We start from the raw sequence: 27,751 nt of genomic DNA, 5'->3' as shown, positions 1-27,751 counted from the left end.
TCATTTTTACATATTTACGACAAGATTTGGACCGCTTTTATTTTTTCTTGCCGCCCGCCTCTTCAGGGATGAACACACTTACGGTGAAGTCCCCGCTCTCTGTGCCGTACTTGTTCTTCACCAGGATGCTGTACTTGCCCGAGTCTGACGTGTTCACGCCGGTGATGGTGAAACTGGCGAACTTGCCCGACTCGAACTTCAGGATGCAGTGCTCATCAGACGTGATCTCTCTGTCGTTCTTCAGCCAGGTGACCTCTGGCACGGGGTTGCCCGAAATGTTGCAGGTGAGATTGAGAGCCTGAATGGAAAATAAGGCACAACTCAGTTACACTCAGGGCAGTCACTGTAAAGGTTAAGACTCTTAGTTGAAGACAGTGGGCCATGTAAAAGTTTGCTTTGTGATGTGCAAACCACATGAATTCAGCTAAAACTGTTTACCTTGCCCTCTTGTATGGTGACCACATCAGGGAGGCCTCCTGCTACTCGAGCACGATCTGAAAAGTAACAATATTAACTAATGAATAAAGTATTTTCAAAAACAAAAGCATGTTGCACACAGTGCACACAAACTGTGTTTTTATCTAACATGAAAGATTTTATGTGGCTCAGAACAGTCTTCGGGTTAGTATTCATGTTCAGGGCTGTTACTTGTTGTTTTTAACACATTCCAATTTTATTGCAATTGACTTAAATTTGCAATAAATATGGTAAACTGGCTTTTTAAATTACAATCTCTGATTTTTTTAAAGGTTTTTCTTAATGTGTTTAGAATAAACTATAGTACTAACTGGAGTTAATTTAAACTTCACAGAATAGAGCTCACTTTGACCCACTGAGGTTTATAGTCATGGTAAAAAGAAAGTAGCTACACCCTCTCACTCTCAGGTTTTATGTATCAGGACATAATAAAAACAGTTTGGTTCTTAGCAGGTCTCAAAATACAACCTCAGATGAACACATGGTATATTCTACAGTGAGACTGTCAGGGACCTGGATCTGAGCGATCCAGGGTCCCTGAGCATTTAAGGACTTGTATTATATTATATGTGTTTTTGGTGCTGCTGTCCTTCGTTCTCCCTGCTTGCAGGTATGTGTGTGTGTGTGTGTGAGCACCTGTTTACAGGCGCCTTCAGGCCTGGTAGGTTTGGCCCTGCTAGGTGGTTGGCCACACCTGAAGAGCACAGCTCTTCTGGTGTGATGAACACAGCTGATGAAGCCCTGCCGGAGGAGCTACTTAAGAGTGTGGTGGAGCTCTCTCCGACGCTGGATCATTGTGTGACTTCATGTTAGTCTCTCGTCCAGTCAGTAAGGTTAGTCTGCTGCATTGCATGTGTCTTACAGCTGCCTGTCTGTTATTTCCCCAGGAGAAGCGTTGCAAGGTCAGACCGTGCAATGCTCAGAGATATTCCAGAAAACTCAAGAGCTGCATCTCAGACTCTATAGGCTAAGACTATGGGTTGTTTTGAAGAGTTGCCAAGAGGAACATGGCACCACAGCTGAGCAAGTTCCATCTGAACAAATCACAAGACTTCTTTGGATAGACAAGACCGAAGTAGAATTGTTTGGTCATAATGCAAAGAGCCACATTTAGCAATAATCAAACACCTCATACCAAGTGTCGGCACAAATGTAGAGGGGTGATGATTTGAGTTTGCTTTCCACCCACAGGAACCGGGCATCTTGCAGTCAGTGAGTCCAACACTAACTCTTTGTATACCGAAGTATTCTAGAGTCAAATGTGAGGTCATCTGTCTCACAGCTAAAGTTTGGCTGAAACTGAATCATGCAACACGACAATGATCCCAAGCACAGCAGCAAATCTACAACAGATCAGCTGAATAAGAAAAAAATCAATGTGGTGCAGTGGTCCAGCCCAAGTCCAACCTTAAGAGAGTTGTGCATATACCAGTGTCTGTAAACTTCAATGAACTGAAGTAACATTGTAAAGAAGAGTGGGCCAAAATGAAACCACAGCGATGTGATGCACTGATGAAGTCATAGACAAAAGAATTACTTTAATGGCATTAAGTAATATGTCATGTGTTGTTGTTCATCTAAAGTTGCATTTAACTCATTTTTAGACCTTTCTAAGGATTAGATGAGTTTTTTAAATTAACTCCTGATATCTAAAACCTTAAAATTGACAGAGGGTGTTTCTTTGTATCATGCCAGCATGTGACTTATCCTTTGTTACTTCTATTACTCAGTTTAAGTAGTTGACACAAATCAAATACACAAATGACTCTAACTAGGAATGTAAAAATTGTTTGCTTTCTACAACATGTTATACTTTAAGTCAACGGAAGTCGAGGAAGAAAATAAATTGAGGAACTGAAATCATATTAAAAGTCAACTTACTGAGCCCTGGTTGTACTTTTAGTCACAGTAAAGTTATAGCTACATCATTTGAAACTCATTTAAAAGCAATATATTTGCAACACGTCTTCATGAAGATTCAGCATCTTCGTTATCAGATCTGAAAAGGCCAAATATTAAAGAAGTGGAGCTATTGTAAACAGAGTACTACTTACTTCTCTCTGCAATAGCAGCAGCTCTGAGGAGGGAATGACAAATTAGGTCAAAGTTGAGAATGACAAGTGACAATTAAGACTTCTACTTCAACTTTTCTTTACATCATTTTTCCTTATATGAGAAAAGCTTTGCTGGGAAAACCTCATAGATGCTGGGACTGTGGCTACATACAGAAAAGAAATGTTAGTTATAGGCTGGTTAATGACTTACTTGAGTCTCTGGAATTCTGCAAAAGCATCATCAAATGCTGTAAAACAAAAGTTGTAAGAATCAGTTTTACAGGCCAAGACACATCTTTGTGTTGCACAGCATACAATAATTGCAAAACATCACGTTAAAGAAATCTAACTGATAACTGAGGTGATAATTCCTACAAAAGAAAATCAAACTTTTCACATCATGTAAACATGTTGGAAGCCGGCAAGATGAAAAAAGTTTAAGATGTGAAATCAGCCCAGTTATAAAGTCACAGCAACTTAGACACTCTCACCTTGACCAGAGAGGTCAACGGTCCTCCTGAGGCCACCTTTTCCATCGTAGAACTCGATGGCATATTTGCCCATGTCTTTCTCTGTGGGTTCTGTGATCTGAAGCCACAGCTGCTCCCCGACCACGCCGCTCTTTATGCGGTCAGAAAAGGCGATTGCTGAATCCCTGTCAGAGAGACGATATGAAAAACGTATATGTTAAAGGCAACTTTGTGACACAAAAGCACAGAAGCATCTGATAAGATGAACACTTGGTTTAATCCTGACAACTCACAACTGAAAATTAAATATACATCAGGTATAGATTTGATTAAAAGTTGCTTGTTTTGTTCATGTCAACCAACCAAGAACCTACTTGTAGTGCCATGTGACTTGGAGCAAGTCATTATAGTAGCTGACAAAGGTGTAGAGTCTAATGCCCTCATCTGTGCTTGTGATCTTGAGTGGAGTGGAGGAATTGGCTGCAAAGATAAAGATCCTTATTTAATGTATGTTGGGTTAAATATGTAATACATATGACATCATCTGTGGACTAAATATTTCTTCTTACCGATAACACTGAAAACTTCATTCATCAAGTCTTTGAAACCTTAAAAAAAAGACACATTTTATCACCGTAAGTGGTTCATTTGCTGAATTTGTTTCTGATTTCATTGTTGTATGGCCGTACAAACTTACCTTGGTCTGTCAGATTCAGTGTGGAGGTGTCCTGTCCTCTGTCATCCTTCAGAATGACCTCATACACACCAGCATCCTTCTTGGAAATCTGACAGCAAAAATAGCAACAGCAAATTAACTCATGAAGGTTTTGCAAAAGGAAATTAAGCGTATTCGTCTGAAAAAGTCAAGCGCTTCTCTTCAGCTAGGGGCGCTGCAGTGCACACGTATATGACGCAAAAGCAAATACGCAAAAATAAGAGGCGAACATCAGCTAAGAAACAAAAGAAAAGCATTCTCAGGCAAAAACGGCAAAACCAGAGGTGGCCGTTGGCCCACGGTCACAACAGATAACTGATCCCAACTTTAAGTCTTCTCCAGATCGGGCTGTCGACACTGTCTGCTGTGTCTGCGGGGAGGTCGCGCTGCAATGGGACACATGTGACATCATGTTTATATGCTGAATTACCTGTGAGGAAAGCATGTCATAATTGGACAGACGTTTACAGACAATACAACACGATGGGATGTGAGGGGTTCGTGAGTTGTACAGTAGATAAGGGACAGAGATGGGTTAGATGAAAAGAGAAGACAGAGATTGTGACAGAGCAGTTCAAATGTCTGGCTTGTTTCCTGTTTTATTTTGAAAATATTTATTTTCTCTTGACTTTTTTCACCTGTGCCCAGTCAGCCCTCCACGTATATAGTACATATTCCTGACTCTGCTGGAAGGTAAGGACAGAAAGATCCACACAGACGGAAACAGAGCGGCACATTTACAGCCATATATGCAAATGAATTCAGAGGTGGTTATACAGTACAGAAATATACACACATATATACGAATATTCACACTTCACTTTCTCAGACTCTCACCTGAGCAATTTCCAGTTTCAGCACTCCCTCTGCAAAGCCGAGGTGCTCATCCACTTTGATCTGGTGTCTGTCTTTGTGCCACAGTGCAGAAGTCTCCTTCTTCATGTTGCCCACCTGAAATCCAGCACAGCAGGATGATGTTTTCAGCTCAGTTACATAAAAATTGTACAAGTAAAATCTCTAAAACGCAGGCTCACCTTGCATTTGAGTACAACGCAGCATTCTGGTGTCACTTCCCAACTCAAGTACTCGATGAAGTGAGGGCCTGGAACAAACATCGCAGGTAAAATGATGACAATCGGGCAAATAATGAAAACTCAATTCTGTGATAATCTGATTAATGAATCTTCATCACTTTTTAAGCAAAAATTCCATTCGGTTTCAGCGTCTTATGTGTGAGCTTTTATATTTTTTGTTCTGTTTTAAATGTTGAAGAAAAAGATTAAGCCTCTGAGAATAACACAGATCCATCAGTCATAAAAATGCTCTTGTGCTCAGGCGTTTACCTTGTTTTCTGAAATACTCCTTTCTCTGGAACTCTGATTCCTTCTGCAGCTGCTTGAACACTGAAAAATACACGAATGACAGTTTTCATAAATTGTGGTTTAAAACAACACAGATACCATAAAGTGCAATTAAATGAAATTAGAATTTAGTTGGAGCTCTTACAACATGATTTCTAAAATGTTTCAGTGCCCTCTAGTGTTCATATGTTACAGATGTTGAGTTCTGTATTACTTCCTGCTCTACTTGTTACCCAAATGGTAAATGAACTATACTCACCAGACACTTTATGAGGTAAACCTGTTAAACTGCTCTATCAAAATATCAAATAATCGCAGCGACTCAAAGCATTTAGGCATGCAGACATGGTTAAGAAAAACTCTTGTTCAAACCAAGCATCAGAATGGGAAAGAATGGTGATTTAAGTGACTTTGAATGTGGGGCTCAGTATTTTCAGAAACTGGTGGGATTTTACCCAAACAACCATCTCTAGGATTTACAGAGAAACTGTCCAGTCAGCAGCATTTCTGTGAGATAATGCCACTTTGATTTCAGAGGTCAGCGGAGAAAAGCCACCCTGTAGCTCAGGAAGTAGAGCAGGTCATCTGCTAATCAGAAGATTGTGTGTTTGATCCCTGGCTCATCCAGTCTGCACACCAAAGTATCCCTGGGCAACATACTGAACCTTGAGTTGCTCTCCGATGCATTTATTGGAGTGTGAATGTTAATTAGAAAACACTTAAGACATAGAAAAAAGTGCTCGCCTCAATGGACAAATAAGTATGTTATATAAATGTTTTTATATAGCACTTTTAATCCTCAACTATAGTAGAAAAGCACTGTATAAGTCCTTTTACCAATAACTATTTGTTATGACCAAGGTATGCAAAAGAGCATCTCAGAACACACAACACTGCTTAAATCTTTAAGCAGATGGGCTACAGTAGAAGACCACATCGAGTGCCACTCCTCTCTGCTAAGAACAAGAAGCTAAGGCTACAGTTTGCACGGCCTCACCAAATCTGGACAACAGAAGATTGGAAAAACACTGATGGTTTGTTAAGTATCAATTTCTGGTGCAACATTCTGATGGTAGGGTCAGAATTTGGCAAGTGCTTCCTACTAAAAGCCACTTTAACCATATTCAAGTGATCATGCCAATGACAAACATGAAGAGGACTATTTGGGATTCAATATCTGGCCTTAGGACACTTATTTAATAATGGTCGCAGACAGACTGGAAGAAGCAGGTATCAAACCATCCACCACCTGAGCCATAATGGCCTCTGGTACAGTCTGCCAGCTGATATTTTGCATAATTTTTATAATTAATATCCAACAATCCCATAAATTCAGTCTACTTTACACTACAGTCTCACTCACAGTGTCTTACAGGTACCCAGTACCAGTTTGCATAATCAGCATATTTCAGGTTACTTAAATGATGACACTGTTTCCTGTTGAAGGTAACAACAACAACGTTGATGTGAAACAGAGTTGTTTCACATCAGAGTTATTATTTAATTTAATTTGTGGGGTTGCCACTTTCTATCAAACCTAATCAAAATATACCCAGCGTGGCAGAGTGTTAAATTATTTTAAATGGATAACGTTTTGAGTTTTTTATCCTTGACTGTACACATTCATTCACAATTAAAAGTCACGTTTTCTTTTTTTTTTCTTAAAATAAACATACCATCCCCTATCAGTACCAAGCTGGACTGGTTGGTAGCTTTTCCATCCTGCAGCTGGAAGGTGTACGTGCCCTCATCCGCCGGGGTCAGAGACTCCATGGTCATCTCAATCACACCGGTGTTCTTGTCAAAGTTCATCTTATATTTCTACCACCCCAAATAAAGCAGCAAATATTTTACTTTAAAACACAGGTAGAGCACACAAGTAAAATATCTGAACGCAGATTCTTACTGACCTCCCCCTGAGAGACAACATTATCATTGAAAACATAATCGACTTTGCCGTTATTGGACATCTTCTCCGCCTGCAGCCAAAAGCGAACTCGGCCCTTTTCCAGCAGCTCCACAGCTAGATCTGACTTCAGAGGAATAACTGGTGCAAAGAAAGTGATGAAGAAATAGTTGGAAAACCAGTCCAGTTCATGACAAACCACTAATAAAGCAGAAATACCATGTGAAGCACTCACTGGGGAATTTGTGGTCATGACTGATCTCCAGCAGCCTCTTTAACTCTAAAAAGAAAACAAGAAGAGTTTCAGGATTCAAGATGAGAAAAGCAATACATCATGTAATATGAAAAATCTTCTTTTCTCTCAATTTTCAAACCCACCTTCCTCAGAGAGAGTGTAGCTGGATGAAGCACCATCAGTGTGAGTGACAAGACATGAGTAAACTCCAATGTCCTCCTCCCCGGGACGATTGAAAACAACTTTAGACCTGCAGAGGAAACACAGCATTTGTGACATAAGAGGTGATAGGGACACTCAAATAGTCTTGATGTTAAAAATGTTGCCATCTCACTTGGTGCCCTTGGTCTCTGTGGTCAGGCGGGAGGTGTCTGTGATTTCCTCGTAGTTTTTGGACCACACAAATTTGGAGTCGGGGGTCATGTTGCCACATTCAAAGTTCAGGGAGATGACACCGTCGTCATCGACATCTACGACTATCTCTTTCGTGCCTAAAAACACAAGAAGGTAAAAATCTCATCTGCTCAAATTTTGTAGTATCACCTTCACTTGTTCCATCATTTCATCCCACCTGGTTTGGTCAGAGCGGGAACCGGCTCTGTCACGTCTGAGACTTTTCCTACTCCAGCTTTATTCTGAGCACGCACACGGAACACATACTTCTCTCCCTCCTTAAGATCCTTAATCTGCAAAAAAAAGAAAGAAAGAAATGTTGAAATATATTTGTGATATCCTGCTAAAACTTGTGAATCTCTCAGATAAATGCACTCCTGATTAGCACCTTTGTATATGTCTTTTCTAAGGCTTTGGTGTTGACTCCTCTCCACGCCTCCTCTGGTGCATCTGCATCCTTAATGTCAACGTAGAACCCGTTGACAGGATCGCGGCCCTGGTACACAGGTGGTTTCCATAGCAATACCAGAGAGTCGTTCCGCACCTCTCTAATCTGCAGATCATGTGGAGGTCCTGCAGCCCAGAAATATGACTGAGGCTAACAAATCCTTTTTACTTAGTCACTTTCAAGGTTCTGTAAATCCCTGAAGTGATACTGTTGTCAGAAACCTTGTCTATAACCTGTAAATATTCAGTTCACAATTCCAATATAATATAATAGAATAGCTCTTTATCGTAATTATACATGTACAACAAAATTGTGGGTACAGCAGGAATAAATGGCAAACAGGAGAAATATGTACAATTAAGACATTTTCATGGATGATGAACATTTGTTTTGGTATTTTTTCTTATATTTATAACATAAAGTGACTTTCTTAAACATTAAAAGTTACCAAATCATCTAATAACTCATTTTTTTTGTATCATTTACCATATTTCTCTGATATAGTTGTATTTATGTGCAACATCGGTGACAGAAAAATAAAGCAATGTGCATTGGAAGTTTTTTTTGTTGTTGTTGTTCATCAAATAGTTCATTAAAATGTTCTCTCAGTTGGTGAAACATGTGGCCCAACCAACCTGGGACAGCAATGGTCCATTCTTCACACAGGAAGGTATTACTGGGCAGTGAAGGGATGCCGACACCAGCCATGTTGGCTGCTCGCACCTGGAACTGGTACTTCTTATTCTCCTTCAGATCAGACACCTGGAAACAAAGACACAAAGACACTCGCCCCTTGCACATTCAGCACATATTACTTCAGGCTCGGATCGTGTTTTTTCATATCAACCCACCCTGTAGGCCCTCTCGCTGACAGCCTTGATGTTGGCCTCGTGCCACTTCCCCGGCACGCCATCGATGACCTCACGGTAATCCACAAAGTAACCGGTGATGTCAGCGCCTCCGATGAAAGTTGGCTGTTTCCAGGCCAGCACCATGGAGTCGCGCACGCACTCCAGGACGGTGATGCCATAGGGTGGAGCGGGAGAGGCTGAGACGCAAATCGCAAATTAATACGGCAAAACCTCGGCGTGAAAACTGACGTAATGGGAAACTGAAGCGCCACAAAAGATTCGATACTTTTAATTCCCACACCTCTTTTTTCACTGTGAAGAGCTTCAGTGTCCCATTATTGGAAACAGTTTACAGCAGGAACTGACCAGCAGTTACTCTCCTTACAATGTTAAAGATTACTGGATAGTGGGTTTAGAGACAGTTGTAGGTTAATACCTGCTGTAACAACATCTTGTCCAACCCAACACATTTGTAACCTTAATGCTCAGTGACATTGAGATTTTGGGAGTTAATTGTTATGTCTGCAGTCTAACTCTGAAGTCAGCAGCCGTAAGATTATTAAATTATTTTCTCTAATTTCAGATTCAAAAGACAAAAAAAGATGAGTATAATTTAGAAACCACTGTTTTATACACTGAGTCAGAAAGTGTACAGTTACATGTTGCTTGTTACACTGTATTCCTGGTAACAAAGGGCACAGTGATTTCAGAGACCAGGTTAAAGGAATGACTGGGAGCCAAAGGTCTCCACAAAAGCAGGATCAAGTAACACTGTGATAATAAAGCAGCCTGTCGAGTACAAATAGTCACATGAACTTTATACCCTCTCCTGATTAGGCGGTCAAAGCGTCTAGGAGGTGGGTGTCTGATTAAGTCCAGAGTGCACTCCCAAAAAGGTCTCAGGTCACAAGTGTTCTCTTGGTTGGATGACCCACTTTTCGAGTACAGGGTGTGATTAAGGGGCTCCTGCCATGAATTGCTTTGGTGTCTTTGTGTGTTAAAGTGCTCTGGGTAATCAGAGGAGTGGCAGGTCCTGAGGTGATTGACACTACACATATAAGTTAGGGTTTTGGTGGCGGCCAGAAAGCATGAGTTAAACCCAGGTTTGGTGGTGAACTGCAGTGACTTACCTTCAAAAAGAGCCAAGTTACTATTTGTACCTATTACAAAACTGATGTGAAGTCAAGGCAGAATATATTTTTATGGCTCTTAAGTGGGTAAAAACTGTACTTTTCTTTGTTTTATTTGGATTTGACAAAAGGTGTTCCTCGGTGCTCACCTGCTGACTCTCTCTGGGGCTTCGCTTTCTCCCGATTACCATCTACTGAGAACTTATGTGCCTGCGAGGCGTCAGGCTCATCAGCTGTCTCCACAGCCTGATCCTGAGCCTCAGCAGTTACTGGGTCACAGTGTGCAGCTGTGATTGTGTCAGTATGTGATTCAGAAATTGGGCCTGACACAGGCTCTGAGTGCATGTCTTTTGCCAGCTCAGGGGCCCAGGACCCATCGCCTCTCTTGCCCCACTTGTTTTTAGTCTCCCTGGGGTCAGGGTCTGTGAGGTCTGAGCTAGCAGCCCTGGCCCCTTCCCTGGCTTCACTGTCAGCTTGAGCTTTATTGCGCTTTTGCATAGTGTTGGGAGGGAACTGGACAGTGTCATGCGTTCCCGTCCAGCGTGGCCTGTGCTCAGTTAGTTGTCCCACGTTACCCCCCGGCCCCATCTTCGGCAACACACCGTGTAGGATGCCGCCCCCTACGGGTGTTAGCAGAGAAAAGCAGAAGAAGCTTTTTTAAAAACAGGCACAAATCCATCCACAGCTCATTTCTCAATCGCACCACATTAAGAGAACAAAATAAGAAGAAACAAGCACAAAAACATTAAAAAGCAATATTTGCTGAACTGGCAGTCAAATACAGAACAATGTCTTCATCTGACTGGGAGTGGAAATGAAGACAAGATGACCAGCAGGTGACATCCATGTTAGCAGGCTTCATTTGGGATTATGAGAGCACGCAGGCACGTAACACAGAACAGCCGGCCAATAATGTGGGTGTGCGGCTTTGCTCTGGCCCTTAATGAAAAAACTCATGACTTTAGAAACAATGCCAACAGATTCCATCATCTCTTCGATTACAGCTCCAAAAGTGATGTAAGTTGTATATCGAGACTAAATGTAACAGCACACCATGATCTAATTCACGGGTGGTAGTGCTGTGTTTTAATTACTCTGAGTTTTCCTTCAGTTGCAAGTGAACGCAAAGGTTATTTCAGTGTTTTGGTGGCACATTGTAAAATTCCAGTACCAAAAAATGTAAATTAAAAGCAGAATGCAATGATTTACAAATCCCATAAATTTGTATTTTATACACAGTAAGGCATAGAAAACATGTTCTACTGTATGTCTTTTATCCTGTCTTCCTTCTCTCACCCCAACTGGTCATAGCAGATGGCCGCCATTCCCTGAGTCTGGTACTGCCAGAGGTTTCTTCCTGTTAAAAGGGAGTTTTTCCCTCCCTCTGTCGCAAAGTACTTGCTCATAGGAGATCATATGATTGTTGGGTTTTTCTCTGTATGCATTATTGCAGGGTCTACCGCCTTGAGGCGACTGTTGTTGTGATTTGGCGCTATAAAAATAAAACTGAATTGAATTGAATGTCAAGTGTTTAAACTGAGAAAAAGCGCCTTTTTAAGAAGAAATAAGGTCAATTTGAATTTGATTGGTGCAACACATCTCAAAAAATTGGAACAGGGCCATGCTGTCTCATTCTTGTCTGATAAAGAACACTAGCTGATCAACAGTCCTGGGGCTTCTTTGCTGTATTTTTCATTTCATGATGTGTCGAAAATGTTTTGACTTGGTGAAAGGTCTGAACTGCAGCAGCACCTCGACCTTTCTCCTATGAAGCCATGCGGTTGTTCAGTAGATGCAGTGTGGGGTTTAGCATTGTCTTGCTGAAATACACGAGGGCTTCCCTGAAAAAGAATCTGGATGGGAATATATGTTGATCTACAACCTGTATATACCTTTCAGCATCTAAAGTGTCTTCCCAGATGGGCAAGCTGCCAATTCCATAGGCACTAATGGACCTCCATACCTTCACAGATGCAGGCTTTTGAACTGAGCACTGATAACAAGCTCGCTCTGCTTAGTGACCTGTATCACAGACAGTGATTTCCGTGAGGCCAACCAGCGACAGAATTATGTCTGTTTTTAATGCAGTGCCAATTGAGGGCCTGAAGATCGCACACATCCAGATTTCTCCACACTCTCTGAATCTTTTGACTTCAAATTGTACACCAATTTATCTCACAGATCTGACTGACTGAACCATCTCTACTTTTGAGAACCTCTGACTCTTTAAGATGATCTTTTTATACAGTCATGCTACTTACCTGTTGCCATCAAACTCAAAATGAACTAATATTTTTCATGAAATTAAATGTCACACTTTAAACACTCATTTTTTATGTTCTATTGTGAATAAAATATGGTTTTATCAGATTTTAAAATCATTGCATCCTGTTTTTAATAGAGGTTTTACACAGCATTCCAGCTTTTTGGGAACTCGGGCTGTATAAATTTATAAAAGTTTGTCATATAAAAAACTGCTGATTGTTGTGCTGAAACAATCTATTTGCATTTGCTGCATCGGTCTATGTGGTTTCAGTAACAGTTGTAAAATACCCCCCCAAAAAGAATTTCCTTTGGAATCTCATCTTAGTTTTTTTTGTTCTAAGAAAGTAAAACTATTCTGATTGGGAAAAATGCCCAAATCTGACGTTTTTGTGCAGCAGTTCAGGGTTTCCTTCAAAAACCAGCATAATCCTCCTCTTATGGGTACAATTTAGTTAAGCAGCAAAGTCCCAGGCACTGTAAGGCATCCATTTGTTAAACTAAAGACTCTGAAGTAACTGTCTCCTTGCACATATGAGCATCACTACTCTTTCTGTTCTGGTTAGAGCAACTTTGTGCTGTTTTTTTGGGCCATTTTAAGACTATAATCCAGTAACTCATCTAGCAAATTTATTGGTTCTTTAATCCGCACAACAATTTTCAGCTGTGTTAATATAATTGGAATCAGGTTTTTCTAATGATGAATCAGCCTTGAAGACTGTGTTGAAGTAACACATTATTCCAGCAGAAAAGGATGTGTCATCAACAACACATCTTTCTTCTTAAAATATATGTGCACTGGCATTCTTGCTAAGAGTGTTTCACAAGGGATAACGGAGCATGCTGCTCAGCACAAAGCCAGCCAGTGAATGAGTGACATCCAAAGGCTGAAAGCTGTGTTAGTTTTAATGCAGAGAGATTTTACTGTTAGGGAGCACGTGCAGGAATTTAGAAACAGCATCATTATTAAAACAGTAACACTGTTTCTGTTGCTGGCATGCAACGTACGTGTTAGGGCTAGGTAGCAAATCATGCAGTTTATTGACTTTGAGTTGTATGAAATAATCTTAAAATATTGAGTTATAAAGGACCAACGGAACAATAACATTGCTAGCTGATAACAGGGGGGGTTCGAGTGGTGGTACCCTTAGCTCTAATGTGGGGTTGCCGACACATCCTGTGCCCGAGATAGGATAGGGAGATGCGGGGAGGTGGTGGTGATAGTGGTGATGTGTGACACTGAGCTACTTTGTAACGACCGCTGAATTGGATCGCACTGACCCAAATTAGAGGAAGTCTACAAGTCCTGACCCCCAGCCCCGCCTCAGGCTGTGCAGGGAGGAGGAGGCGCTAGAGGAGATGTGGCTAGACAGGGTAGGAGGTAGGTAGAGCATACGACAGTGCAGAATAATGTGACAGGGTGACAGAGTGGAACAATGGTGGAGAAAGTGTGGGAGCTGAAGACATGTTTCAAGAGAACAGTAGTAGCCTACAACACAATTCATGGTAAAATATCAAGAAAAATCAGCTTGTTGCATTATTTCTTCCACATAGAGAGTCTACTAATGACAGCAGTGATCAGTCTGTGGTGTTCAGTGCATCCAAGAGGTGTGCCTTGTTGAAATTTCCAGCACAACTGGCTCAGAAATGCACAATATAACACCAACAGTTTAGTTTTTTTAACATCTCTAAACAAATCTTAATCTAAATAGCAGTAAACTGGAATTATTAACGTCCTCCGATTATTACATTACTTTGTTGTATTTAGATCTGATGGATCCACTGTACTCACCAATAGCAGCCTTCACCTCCACAGCCTCTGACTCCTGGGAGAACTGGCTGATCCCTGCAGCGTTCACCGCCCTCACCCTGAACACGTACTTCTCTCCTGTGATCAGACCGTGGCAGATGAACCTGCAAATGCAGAAAGTGCAGTAGCCATGAATTTGTATCAGAAATCGCTGAAAGAAAGCAAGAAGGGTCATTTTTACCTGGTGACATTCACGGGCTTGTTGTTGCACGGCTCCCACACGTTGCTGCCCACAATGCTGCCCTCGATGTAGTATCCCACCAATTCTTTGGCATCGCGAGACGCTTCCCAGGACACAACAACTGATGTGTCCGTGTTTCTGGTGGGAATAACCTTTCCTGGGGCAGATGGGATATCTGCACACAAGAATAGTTACATTTTGGGGCTGAGTCAGTGCTAACATAACATATTTGTACCGTGCAAATGTTCAGTTTCATCAGATCTGTGATGCAGGAGTCATGACTGCAAAACAGATCTGGGACCAGTTTGCCTGATAGCATTGTGTGACAAATAAGACTCTTAATATCTAAAAGAGCTAATCTTCTCTATATTTATGTGTCTCTCTTCTGACCAAGCTTGTCTCCAACTGTGGTGGCCTCAGTCGGGTCAGATGGCTCGCCAACACCGGCAGAATTGCAGCAGCGGACACGGAAGCGGTAGGCTTTTCCTTCTGCGAGATCAAACAGCGCAAAGCGAGGAGACTTTACTGGGATCTCCGTGTTCACCCTCTGCCAGCTGTCTGTACCGGAAACACACTGATGGGCAAAGAGGAAAACGTCACATTGTCACTGAAACTCAGGCAATGTAACAATCTCATATGCAGGAAAACAGAAACATTTAGTTAAAGTGCATCTGAGGAAAAGTGGAGGAATAATTTACCTTTTCCACATAGTACATGACACCCTCAAGGCCTTTCTCTCCAGGTGGCTTCCAGCTCAGCACCACATAGTTTTTGGTTGCCTCTGTCACCTGCAGATCACAGGGTTTGCTGGGAACAATGCCCTCTGATGGTCAAAAGGGAAAGAGTTAAGTCTCCAAAAAAGAAAGATTGACCCTTCAACACCAGATGGATGTATTAAGATCACATCCACCACTTATTGGAAAATGCATCTATTCAAGAAATGTTATCATTCCTTTCTTCTTTATTATTTTTTAATAATTACATTGATAATAAACATAGCATAAATGAAAAACCACAGGTGCTTCTTCTTCCCTGAATGTGGTTAATAAGCCTGAATCAGGTGGACTCAGAGTTGGAGAATTTTATAATCCACTTCTACTTGAGTCACTCTCTGATATAAATCATCATGTAAAAGCATTTGACCTCCTACCTGCAGGCTCCTCCTCCGTGACAATGATTTGGCCAGTCCAGGGAGCAGAAGTACCTGCGAACATGTAGTAGATCAGTACAGACATATTGTCAGTCCTGCGATTTTCTGTGAGCTAAATATTTTTCTATATTTTGCTCCAGTCCTCACTATTTGTCACAGATCCATTTTCAAATCAAAAATCTTTGATAGTGGTTGTGAAAAAGTCTTTAAAAAACTAATCCTTCTCAGTGGCAATAAAATCTTTTATTATTATATGTAAAGGCAATTCCCACCTCATCAGAGTTTTATGGTGTGATTGTAAACAAACACATTGTTTAAAAGCTAATGCCAACTACATACATCTTTTATTCTTCAATATCCTTAAATATGTTTAAGAGTGTTTGTGCATCGGATGCTTTGACCGGATTCACGATACAGTCAAATTCCTCTCAGTGTCAACTACCTCTCATGCGGGCGCGGTCTGCTGGGTCCATTGCAGCCACCGGCTCCGAGACTCTGGATGGGCGGCTTATGCCACTTTTGTTTACAGCACGCACACGGAAGATATAAGAGCGCCCCTCGACCAAACCAGTGACAGGGAATCGGGCAAACTTCACCGGGGTGTCATTGCACTGAATCCAGTGAGTGGTTCCGACCTCACACCTGTGCGTAAACATTAAAATATTAGTATGTCACATTCAGACTTTTGATTTTATTTCAAGCACCTAAAGACTACTTGTCAGTCATGTTATCACCAATATTGTGTTGCCTTATTCCTCTGACGTTCACTTGAGAAAGAGTTTTATGTTTTGCATTGATAGCTCTTTCTGTGGTGTCTATCCAGTTTAGCTTTAGAGGTTAGAGTAGCAGGAAGTGACACATTGACCAACCTGTCCACAAAGTAGCCCAGGATGGAGCTGCCACCATCAACAGCTGGCTGCTTCCATGCTACAATAATATAATCCTTGTTGGCATCCAAACAGCGCACATCCAGAGGGGCTGCAGGAGCTCCTTCGACCTCAGCATCAGCATCTAACAGATACAAGAAGAATATCATCAGGACAGCATGAGTGCGCTCTCTGAACGTGCACGTTCTATTGTTTTATTCCGCTTATTTAGCTCAGCTTTATTTCTGCAATAAATTGACAGGATGTTTGATTTATAGCGAGTGGACCACGTGGGTGAACTGTGCAGCTGCAGGGTTCAATGCCAGAAATATTTCGGGTCAAGCAGGAGGACAGAATTATCACAAGCCTGTGCTGAAGGGAAAAGGGATAAAAGAGGTCACTTTTAAATAAAGCAAACATGCCTGTCATCTGTAGGTAAAGTCAGGACACTAAGGAAAGAGACAAAGGTTTTAGAATAGAGAGACAGATTTATTTTAAACTGGATATGTGGGGGAATAAAGTCTGGAATTTACAACCTTGTAGATCGTAAAATAAAATTTTCACTTTGTGTTTGTTTTTTTATTTTATTTTGGTTGTTCATTGGCTCACACAGCTATCCAGAGAGCACTGAAATTAAACTGTTGTTCCTCCTTAAAGCAGATATTTACAGGATGTGTCTGAACTCACAGCCAAACTCCTTCCAGATTTGAGCTCTCTAAGAATAGCATGGCTGCAGCCATGATCGTGTAGTGTTTTGTTGTGGAGACTGTACCTGGATTCTTCTTTACCCTGAACTATAATAGAAGAATGAGCAGGCTATTTTTCAGCCTCCTCATACTCAGCATGGTTCCTATGTAGAAGCTGAAGCTTCAAAGGTCAGATTGTCTCTGAAGGCAGCAAAGATAAGCTCTGGTGACCTATTTTTCCATGCTATTTAAACAGATGCCAGGGAGTTGCCACTCAGTGGTGTATCTATTAGAGATATCCTATTTAAAACCATCACTAACATCCAAACACTTTGACTTTTAAATGCCATTGCATCATCAGGTGCCAGGGTTTAATCTGTTGTGACTTTGACCTAGTTTAAAGGCTTTAAAAACATTTTTTAAGGAAGTCCACTTGCCTAATGTAAAAGAACTGCAGTAGAAATATCTATGTGAACATATCTTAGATATATAACATTAGTTTTTATAATTTTAAAAGAGATACTAAATCTTGTGTGATGTATGAAGGTTGGTCAGCAGGACCATGAATGAGTCAGAGCTTAGCTAGTTTAGACTCAAAACTCAAACCTGGATCTGAATTATTAAAGTTATTTGGACAAAATAGCTGAGATTAAAGCTGGAGGATATTTTTGCTATGCTCTGTGAATCTTTGTATGTGTGCCAGATTCAGCTGGCAGTATAGGACCAAACAAATTGCATGTTTATACATGAAGATGAAGCCTAATTTCTAACTCAGTCAAAGGATAGTCTGAAGAGAATAATTATGACTTAATGACAAGAAACCGTTCAGCGAGGATGTACCTACCTCTGACAAAGACGTAGGCTGAGTAGGTCTCATATCCAGACTTGGTGGTGACGCGCAGGGTGTAGAGGCCCTCATCCTCTTTGTTCAGGTGCGTGAGTGTCAGGGTGGCTCGATCTCCGCTCCAGTGCATGTGAGTCCATTTGGAGGGAGACAGCAGAACATCTGGAGTGCAGGCCAGTAAGTATTAGCAAGGTAAGAAGTAAACATATTACAGTACAGAGAACAACTGACTTAAATCTACAAGAACTGTACATTAAAGACATTGTTCAGTATCACAGTAAGTCTTCCTACCATCTCTGTACCACTCCACCTCTGGCTGGTAGCGATGCAGGGCAGGGTAGATGATGACTGTACACCCCAGACTCATGGTCTCGCCCTCCCTTCCAAACGATACACCGAATTTATCAACAATGTGAGTCTGGAAGGTGATACCGTACTCGGACACTGGGCCAACTATACAAGAGGATGTGACAACAAAGTCTGAGCTCTGGCTGGTATAACACACACACACACACACACATAAAGAATCTCACAAATTCAGACTACTGAGATCGAATTAAGTAGAACTACAGGTGTTGCACACATCAACTATCAAAGTTTTGCACCCAGATGGAAAACGGTGGAAAAGTGAGCATGTATAAGATGTAAAAGGATAAAGGGCAAAAACACAAATACAGACCAAAAGGGGGACTCTGAAACTTCACTGCAGCTCTCACAAAAACAACAGCTAAAATAATTCATGTTTTCATGCATTAAAAAATTAGTACATTTTTGCACACTTACTACTCTGCAGTTTAATTAGACTATTATGAATGTTATTGTGGATTTTTCTATTCAGACAAAAAACGGCCATGCTTGGAGAAAATCGTTTTCAGACCACACTCCTGACACCCTGTTACCTTCAGTAATGGCCCCTGCATTGTCAAAAAAGCAACAACAAAAATGTTAATGCAATAGCGCCCATTCTTCTTACACTTAAAGTCTGTTCTCCTAACATCCCACCACCCTGCTCCCCACTGGGGTTAGTTAGATTTATAACACAGCTGTTTACTGTGCTGTGCTTTTAAATCCATTTGGACTCACTGGACGAGTCTTCCATCAATCATGTTGCAGGCATCTGTTTCATTAGTAAAAAGCTGTATGGTACATGCCCAGTTACACACCATGGAAAAAAATGGCAATCAGAAGGAAAAAATCTGCATTTTCCCAGTGATTGCTTTGCTTTTCAAAAACTGATTGCAAGTAGTTGTAGTGGCCAACTGGACTCTGATTGTAATTAGCTGATGTGAATTTTTGTGTAAGTAGAAGGCAATAGATATACATATTTCAAAGAACTTTTCTTCCACACTGTGTTTTTCGTTCTGTCTCCTCCCCCTCAGCCCTAACTGGTTGAGGCAGATGGCTCCCTGAGCCTCGGTTTGCTGGAGGTTTCTTCCTGTTGAAAGGGAGTTTTTCCTTCTCACTCTCGCCAAATGCTTGCTTATAGAGTAGTGTTTTCTGGTGGTTGGGATTTTCTCTTCATTATTGTAGGGCCTTTACCTTGCAATATTAAGAGCACTGAATCAACTGCTGTTGTGATTTGGCACTATATAAATAAAACTGAATTAAACTCATTTGAAAAATGGTAAGTAATTTGTGATTTTCGCTGATGTATCAGTTAATTGCTGTGTTATCAAAAGCAGATTGCATTCAAATACCAGCTTGATAGTTGACTGCAAACTAATAGCAGACTGATTTTATCTTATTGCTGTTTGGATGCACCAACCTTGCTTTAAATACAACTGACCACGAGTGTTTTAACAGGCCTGATCGTCATGTTCATAACCACCATTTCAAAAGCAGCAAGATCACAAGTTCATTGCACATGATCCCAGTCATTTTGGCCGTGCCAAGATCTCCACCCACTGTTTTCTGTAGCGTAACTGTTGCATCATTTTTTTTTCCAAAGATTGGAGGAGACCAAAACACAGCTCCAATGAAAGGACTTTATAAAAGAAGATAAATGTTGCTCAGAATCCGCTTATTTGCTAATATATCAATTTGCTGTTTACAATCTTTATTGACATATTTTACTTTCCAGTGGCCTGAAAAAAGTTCATTCATGAATTAAAAACTGGCAGTAAATTCCAACTTACGCCTGGGTGCTGGCAGGAACTCATCAATTTCACCTTTGAACCCTATGAAGAACAGCAGGAGGCACTTTTAATACATATCACATTTACAGATTGTTGTATGACTTTATGACACTGATGGACAGAATTTTTGTTTTAACTTCACACACATGCAAATTTAAGTTGCCAAATTTGTCACACGCTAATTTTAAACAGTTAAAAAATTAATAGGAAAATATAGTTACTCTTGAGTTTTTTTTATATGTTTTTGATGATCATGAGCATATTGGCATTAGCTGTGGAATTGGGTGAAACCTACTCTTGACAACAACGGAGGCAAATGCAGACAGCTCTCCCTGGGAGTTCATGGCAGAGACACGATACTGAGCTGTATCATCAAAATCACATCTGAAATAGGAGAGCATCAGCTGATCAATGTCCATGATATGCACATGTTCTGTGTTCTGTGTTAAGGATTCATGTGCACGGTGCCCCTCCCCCCAGCTCAACCTAATTCCTCTCAGCCATGTAAATAATACCAACTATGTGAGCCCAACTGTAAAGCGTTCCATCACTCCTGGCCAGGAATACTCTGGCAAAAAATAGACACGCTGGTGATGTCATACGCATTAGGTGTTGTGGCTTTCTGTACATGAAGTGATCCGATGTGTGACGTGCCGACATGTTCCACTAAGATGGCAAGGACTAGCAAGAAAGGTTAACTAATTTGATGGATAAGCAGTAGTTTAAAAAAGAATAAATAAAGTAAAGCAGTTTTACGACACTTTTTTCCCCCTAAATGTTTTAATTTAAGAAAAAGAAGTGCAATTTCAACAACACATCATAGGTTTTCTATGTGATAAAGAAATGCTGCTTTGGGATTAAACTGTAAGAGATAAATGTATAAAATTACAGAAAACACACAGATATATGCTGTCCAAAAAGTCCTCCAGTTTTGGTCATTTGGTGAGTGAAGTTTCTACTATTTAATTAGCCTGAACTAGCAAGTATTTGTGTATGTGTTCTACGCTCATAAAGTTTAAGAGTACAGCTCGCTAACTGAACCTGCTAGCATTAGCAGCATGTTTAGCTTGCGCCAAACGATGGAACAGCTAAAGGCATTATTAAACAGGCCATATTATTAGATAAACATTTTAACATTGTCCACTAAATGTAACAGATATCCGTTAAACTGAGTAGCAGCTTGTAGTAGTGGTTGAATTTATATTTTAAGCTGCATGTAATCTTAATGCTAATTGGTGCGCTACAAGTGATCTAACATGAAGTTCAGCTCAGAGATGGGGTGCATCTGATGAGAAGGGCTGGGAAATTATGTAGACTGTCTTCTACATAATATTTCGACATCTACTATCTTAGACTATCTATCTTTAGACCACCTCTTTGTTATCAGGGGCAGTGGGAAAAGGATTTCTCAGTTATCTGGCTCCCAGGCCTCTACTGCGCTACACATCAAGACCCTTGGCCTGCAGATTAAGTCATTTACACTCCATATATGGCTGAATGCTGAACCCAGGGCAAGATGCCTACTTTAAAAATAACACTCAGTTTAAAGAATCCTAAATTTCAAAGTAAATATTTTAATGTTAACAAAGCAGTTTTAATACATATACTACAAACTGAGGCCCAAGGAACAGCAGTGTCAGCCTATCATATTTTGCCCTCAACAAACTTCTTTATTTCAACCCAATTTTGTGTCAGTCACTGGGAACAGTGAAGATATTAAATAAACTTTATTATCAATATGTAATCATAACAAGTTGTTTGACTGTGATATTTTATCTTAAGATCTAACATCTTAACTTCCATGATGTTCTGGTTATTTAAGTTTTTAAGTTAAACTTAATATACAGAGCTGTAGAATAGCACTTTTTGGGATTCACAAGTGGCATGAAAATACCCTGCCTTCTTTCAAAGGGCTCATTGGAAAATCTTCAAGGTGATGACATGTATTGACATTAATTTATGGCATAAAATGTATGTGGATATCTACTTTAAGTACTGTGGATGGGAGAAACTACCTACTTGTTAATCTCCAGTGAGTGCACGCTGTATCTGCTCTCAATTTTGTACTTGCCAGGGTTGGCAAGCGGGTCAAGTGCCACATTGTTTTTGTACCTTGAAAGACAGACCGAGGAAAAAAGCAAAAGTTTGAAAAGAATAAAACAAAATCAAGCGAGGAAACATTAAAAACTAGATGGATCTAGATGGAAGGGATAAAGATCATTTTTTGAAAGAACAGAGAGGAAAGATATGAGATCATGTTGTTGGTGACCTACCAGACGACCCGTGGGTCGGGCCACCCACTGACAGTGCAGTGCAGCCGCACACACTGTTTCTCCCACACAGTGTGGGAGCGAGGTTTAATCACAAACTCTGGGGCGTGCATCAGACTGTCTTCGTTCATACGCTTGAAGTGTTCCTCGTGTTCATGGATCTAAAGATAGAGCAAATCACTCAGGACAGTTTTTAGCTTTTACCAACCACAAACTCCTCCACATTTACCATTTTCTTGTAGATACATTTAAATAAAACCAACCCATCTACTTTAGATATTATCTTCACACATTACAACTGTAAGGATGTGTTCTTCCTTAGTCCTGTGAAAATATGAGGTGTTGAGGTCTTGTCTGTTTGTTCACTATCCAGTATCTCAACACATAATACGACCAATGAGACACTGCTTCCCTCTGTCCAAAGAACGTGATCTCCTGAAGAATTTGTCACCCAGTAGTAAGGCTGTGCGGCAGGGGAGGCATATAAATGCAGTGAGGGGGTAAGTGTGGTTTTTCATGATGCTCATTGAATGGCTGGGTACCAATTCACATAATCATCCAGGCACATAAATAACTTTCTTGTGTAAGGGGTAGTAATAACAACCACTTAGCCACAGACAGTTTACATTCCCAAGCACTGATGCAATCAACCATGGTCAGTTTTGCTACAATAAATAAATATTGTTGTGCTTTGTGGCCTGATATTGGCATTAGAATATGGATTTATTGTGATATTATAACAGAGGATGATCTACTATGATCCCACAAGTAATGAGCAATAAAAGCACAATATATAAGCACAGATGAATGGTGCAGATGATTCATTTGGATTAAGCATACTTCACCTATGTTGACTTCAGGCCTCAGTTTTAGAGTTTCTTTTTTTCTTTTTTTTATCACATTATGTCAGTAAAATATAACTCAACACAATGGAAATGTTATACTTAATTGTTACTCAGTAGTTTAAGGATTACTTCACCACTACCCCATGTTTCCTCTGTTATGCCAAGCAATGCGAAGAGAAGAATAATTAGCAGTTATTCATCACTTAACCACTATTTAACCATTAACTACCATTTTTGTGTTCTCTTAAGTAAAGTGAAACCTGATAGTAAGTAATATTAGCTTATAATTATCTAAGCAGAATTACAGAATTATTCACTAATATACTCCCCTGCGACTGAGATGGGTGTACTGTGATTACAAAAGTACAAAAGCAAATTTGGGATGTCCTAAAGTTTACTGTAATATCACAAATACATAATGCTCATTTGTGATATCAAAGGTAAAGCCTAGCATATACTTGGACAGCTTCTTGGTGCATTGTAATGTAAATTCTCCAAAGATGTCAACGTGGTCCCAAAAGGTGGGCAGGCATATAGACGTCCACATAGACCCTTGCACTCACCATTTGATGATGAAATTTGCATCACTCTGACCAGAGTGGACCCGAGTGGGCCCTAGCAGACTAACAGAAAGTATAATCCAGGCTCAAGAAACATTTTTCTGGGCTTTTGCAAAAAATATGTGCCATTATAATGCCACACAGGCATTTCTTTGACCCACGATACACTCTATGACCCTGTTATGGACTATGATACGTGCCTTAAATATGAGAAGTGAGTCTGTAATGTCAAGAAGAAGACTGATTTACAAAAAAATAAGTATGCAGGTTTTTGCAAGCGCATACAAACAACCAAACAGACCAAACCAAAGACCCGTTTCTGTGATGTAAAATTCTAAGCAGTTCTCCATGTTTGCTTTAAAACTTTAAAGAACAGCACGGCTGCCCTGTGTGATCTCAAAACAGTGAGAACTGACCCTTTTATTCAGAGTGATGCGCTCAGCCGACTCGCGCATGGTCTCCTTCCTGGAGATGAGCTCAGACCTCTCCATCTCCAGACCACTGGTGAACAAATCCCTGCGGGCCATGTATGCAGCAGTGCCTCTCACTCTTGCTTCCTCTGTATCTGAAAGTCCTGTAGCAAACTCTTGACTAGGAGGCAGCAAAGCAGAGCCAGGGATGGACGTGAAAGCAAGGCATGTTGTTAAAACTTTAGGCTGTTGAAAAGCAATCTTGGATTTCCAGTTCTACATAGTGGGATAGTTATTACCTGCCCCTGAAGATAGGCACTACATAGCCGATGATTTGGTTGTCTTTATCCACAGCCAAGTAAGTTGGCTTGGCTCTCTTGGGTGAGGGGCTTAGTCTGCTCTCCTCCAGGCCAGAGTGCGAAGACACGTTAAGTCTGAGACATACAGAATACCATCAGCCTGGCACACAGCCAGACAGTGCAACTAACAACATGACAGAAAAATGTGGGGACAAAGCCAAGGTCAGGGGTGGATGAGATGTGGATTAAAATTCAGTTGGAAAGTAGTGGAGATGGTTTAGTTGTAATTATTTTTTTACAGCTTTGCACACCTCAGTTATTAAGTTTTCAACATCTATAACAGCTATATGATGTGAAAGACAATACTGACACCGCTAACGACCACTAAAAGCAGCCAGTATTCGGTCATTAACAGATGAGTGTCCTTCATCTATGATGGTATCTCAGTACATACCAAAATGTGAAACCCAACTGTTCTACTGACTTTCATACTACATTTCATGTTTCTCTAAGAAAAATTTAGGACAAGGTGAGCAATCCATCTTTAGATTACGTAGAGCTTGCAATCAATCAGTGGCCCAGTGGCCTAATGGATAAGGCATCAGCCTCCGGAGCTGGGGATTGTGGGTTCAAGTCCCACCTGGGTCGTAATCTTGTTCTGTAAGGTTTATGCTAGAATGATTTATTACTGACAAACTGCTTTAAAGTGTCTTTCAGGAAATGACTGTGGCTCATAGGGTGAAACGTAGGTAAAGAAATCTGTCCAGTGTCAACACTATCTCCAGCTTTGAATAGTTTTTGAGAATTCACAGCATAGCAAGAAGGGCATTAGGACACCTGCCCTCATTTTTCCTATGTCTATCTGAGTCAGTGTCCCTTTACCTCTGACCATTTCCAAGATTGTAATTGGAAAATCTCATAGAATTTGAGAGGGTGTGATATGAAGATTATCCCATATTACAAGAAACTCCTATAACCACATAAATGCAATCCTATCTTTGCCATAAAAGCAATATCATAATCACCCTGATTTTCACATCATAATGCTCTCCGTCTCCCCTCAGCACTGATCTGGGGTCTGGTGAGCTGCCCGAAGGGAAAGATGAGATAGTAAAATCTAAGCCCTCTGACGTGTTCACACTCTCCAGGCCAGAGTATTTAAGGATTTGCCAGACACCCTAACAGATAGGCTCACTATGGGAGCTTTGGTATTCCCTGGATAGAAAAGCTCAATATACTCCAAACTTTAAATGTCAGGAAATGTGAACTGATGACAAATCAGCAGCTCATGAACAGCTATCCTTATGCCTCTTAAAAATAAAGAGAAGCTGCCAAGTTTCCCACACTCACTAATTAAAAAGATTCACAGCACAGTGGATGAGTTTTCAAATGGACAAGACTGATAAACTATCTCTTCTTATATTCATCCTAGTATGATACACAGGTCAAGATGCTATTTCAGTCAATTTATATAGCATATAGCTCTAATATAACATAACGTTACAGCCTTTCTAATGACTGCCATTCCTCTAAAGGTGACAGAAATTCCTGTAGCCCTTTTAGACACATTACTGTGTTAAAGGTAAGACTTAGTCAACATGCATGAAAACACAAAGGACATCTGTCAGGCTACATGCACAGGGCTTCATGCAGGACTCAAAGCTGTTTTCAATCCTCAGGTGTGTTTGAGGGGCGATCAAGGTGAAAGAAAACTCATGGGGGAGTAAGATGGTTACTTGGTGTCAAGGAAAGACGATCCCAGAGTTGTGTCAGGGAGGTGATCTCACAAGGGTGATGGAGGTGAACTTGATCAGCTGGGGTGGGGTAGGTGTTAGGGAGGTAGTAGGACTTTCCTGTCATAAAGAAAAGGATTGATGAAGTTGATCCACCTCCCCTTCCTTCTCCTTACCCCCTGCTCCTGGTGGCGGCAGAGGCGCTGCCGCTAGCACTGTATCTGCTGCTGGCCTGGTACTGACTCACTTTAGACTGAGTCTCCTTGCTACGGTAGCCGCGGTCATAGTGGAGATGGTGCTTCTGGTAGAACGGTATAGATCCAGACATGCTGCAGGCCGCTCCTCGCACGAGCCCTGAGTTTCCGAGTTTCTTCCTGTCTATCTGCTTGTCTGTCAGGTTAGTTAGTGGTCAAGAGCATGTGGATTCACCGTCAATACAGGGTAGGTTCACAGCAAGCTTTTTGACTCTTTTTGCTGAAGATAAATAGCTAATGTAATTCTCATAGTGGAAAAAATTAGACTGTACTAAGTGTACTAAAGGTATGATGGCCAAAAACTACACAATAGTTTTTTGATCAACAAAGACAGTTTAAGGGAACCATCATAAAACCTTTCAAATCAAACTTGCAACATCAGCTACCAAGACATGATATACAGTTTCAGGCAATCAGGCACTTTCTCGGCATGCTTACACAGACATATGCAACAACTACAACCTTGCATATCACATCTTACCCCCAAAGTAGTCACTTACTCTGGACAAACTCTCTCAATTCTAAGCTTTAAATGAAAAGATGGTCCAACTCCACACACTCTTAAGTTTGATATCCCAAGCAAACCCGCAGGTAGGCACGCACACGGCTGCGGTCTACACAACAAAAATAATGTTGGCCTTAGTCAGAGAGTCCAAGCAGCAGTCACAGCCTTTTATGGTGAGAGTGGAGATAAATATAGCTAGGAGCAGAGCTGGGAGGCAAGTCAACTCCCATAGTGCAAAACATTTATGGGTGCAGGTCTCTGCCAGTGGTCTTGATATGCAGGTAAATACAAGGCTAGTGTTTGAAGTTTAAATTGCCATTTAATGTCAAGGTTAAATTGTTAGTATCACTTTTAGTGTTGCGTTAACTGTATATAATATTATTTTTATACATGTTTTGTATTTATGAATGCTGCTTATTTATATTTGTCATTTTTAAATTCATTTATATATTTCATACCATTTTTTTTTTTTTTTAAATGTGAAATTGTGCCACACCACCAAAGCACCTCATTAACCAGCTTTTCCTCGAGGCCAAGCTTCCCCAGAGGTTCCCAAGGTTTTTCAGTATTCTTTAGTCAGTGTCTGATATCTTCTAATTTTGTTTTAAGTCTGTTAAGACTGTGATGGCTCATAGCCCAAAGTGTGGCATTGCTGGTTAGCCTCCAGCAGCTTTTTATCATGGCTTTTGACTGTAGCGGTCTCAGCTGTGACTTTTGCTAACTTTAGCAATGCTATTGTCATGCTCATTGCATACAACAAATGCCAGTTAATGTCTCTTTGTCCCTCTCTCTTTCAGTGTCACTGTCATTTGGAGAAGTGCATGAGTGTCTCCTCTTGGTCACTCTGCTCATAAACAGATACTAAGAAGGTCAAATAAATAAAACTCAGAATTCACTGGCT

General features: G+C 40.7%; 1 protein-coding gene and 1 non-coding gene across 2 annotated transcripts; one reads left to right on the top strand and one right to left on the bottom strand.

Moving 5' to 3' along the window:
- Positions 1-37: 37 nt before the first annotated feature.
- Positions 38-26,419, bottom strand: myom1b (myomesin 1b). The gene is made up of 38 exons (XM_063483632.1): positions 26,268-26,419; positions 24,359-24,493; positions 24,066-24,240; positions 22,248-22,405; positions 21,994-22,086; positions 20,270-20,358; positions 19,975-20,016; positions 18,835-18,855; positions 18,131-18,292; positions 17,840-18,001; positions 16,313-16,454; positions 15,886-16,085; positions 15,444-15,497; positions 14,992-15,116; positions 14,684-14,867; positions 14,294-14,468; positions 14,095-14,216; positions 10,643-10,660; positions 8,911-9,107; positions 8,695-8,821; positions 8,000-8,184; positions 7,790-7,904; positions 7,553-7,709; positions 7,362-7,468; positions 7,219-7,263; positions 6,988-7,124; positions 6,754-6,898; positions 5,060-5,119; positions 4,751-4,818; positions 4,554-4,667; positions 3,699-3,786; positions 3,571-3,609; positions 3,376-3,481; positions 3,023-3,186; positions 2,743-2,779; positions 2,532-2,554; positions 439-494; positions 38-298 (listed from the first exon to the last, which is right to left on the bottom strand). Exons 1-38 carry the CDS (start codon positions 26,417-26,419, stop codon positions 38-40), a joined length of 4,440 nt encoding a protein of 1,479 aa, XP_063339702.1.
- Positions 24,934-25,006, top strand: trnar-ccg (transfer RNA arginine (anticodon CCG)). Its single transcript has one exon. It is a non-coding gene; the product is annotated as a tRNA-Arg (tRNA).
- Positions 26,420-27,751: the final 1,332 nt, after the last annotated feature.

This window comes from Pelmatolapia mariae, linkage group LG9 (genome assembly GCF_036321145.2).
Source record: "Pelmatolapia mariae isolate MD_Pm_ZW linkage group LG9, Pm_UMD_F_2, whole genome shotgun sequence".
NCBI lineage: Eukaryota > Metazoa > Chordata > Actinopteri > Cichliformes > Cichlidae > Pelmatolapia > Pelmatolapia mariae.
The sequence above is the reverse complement of the archived record's forward strand: the minus strand, read 5'-3'. Positions and strand labels throughout refer to the sequence as shown.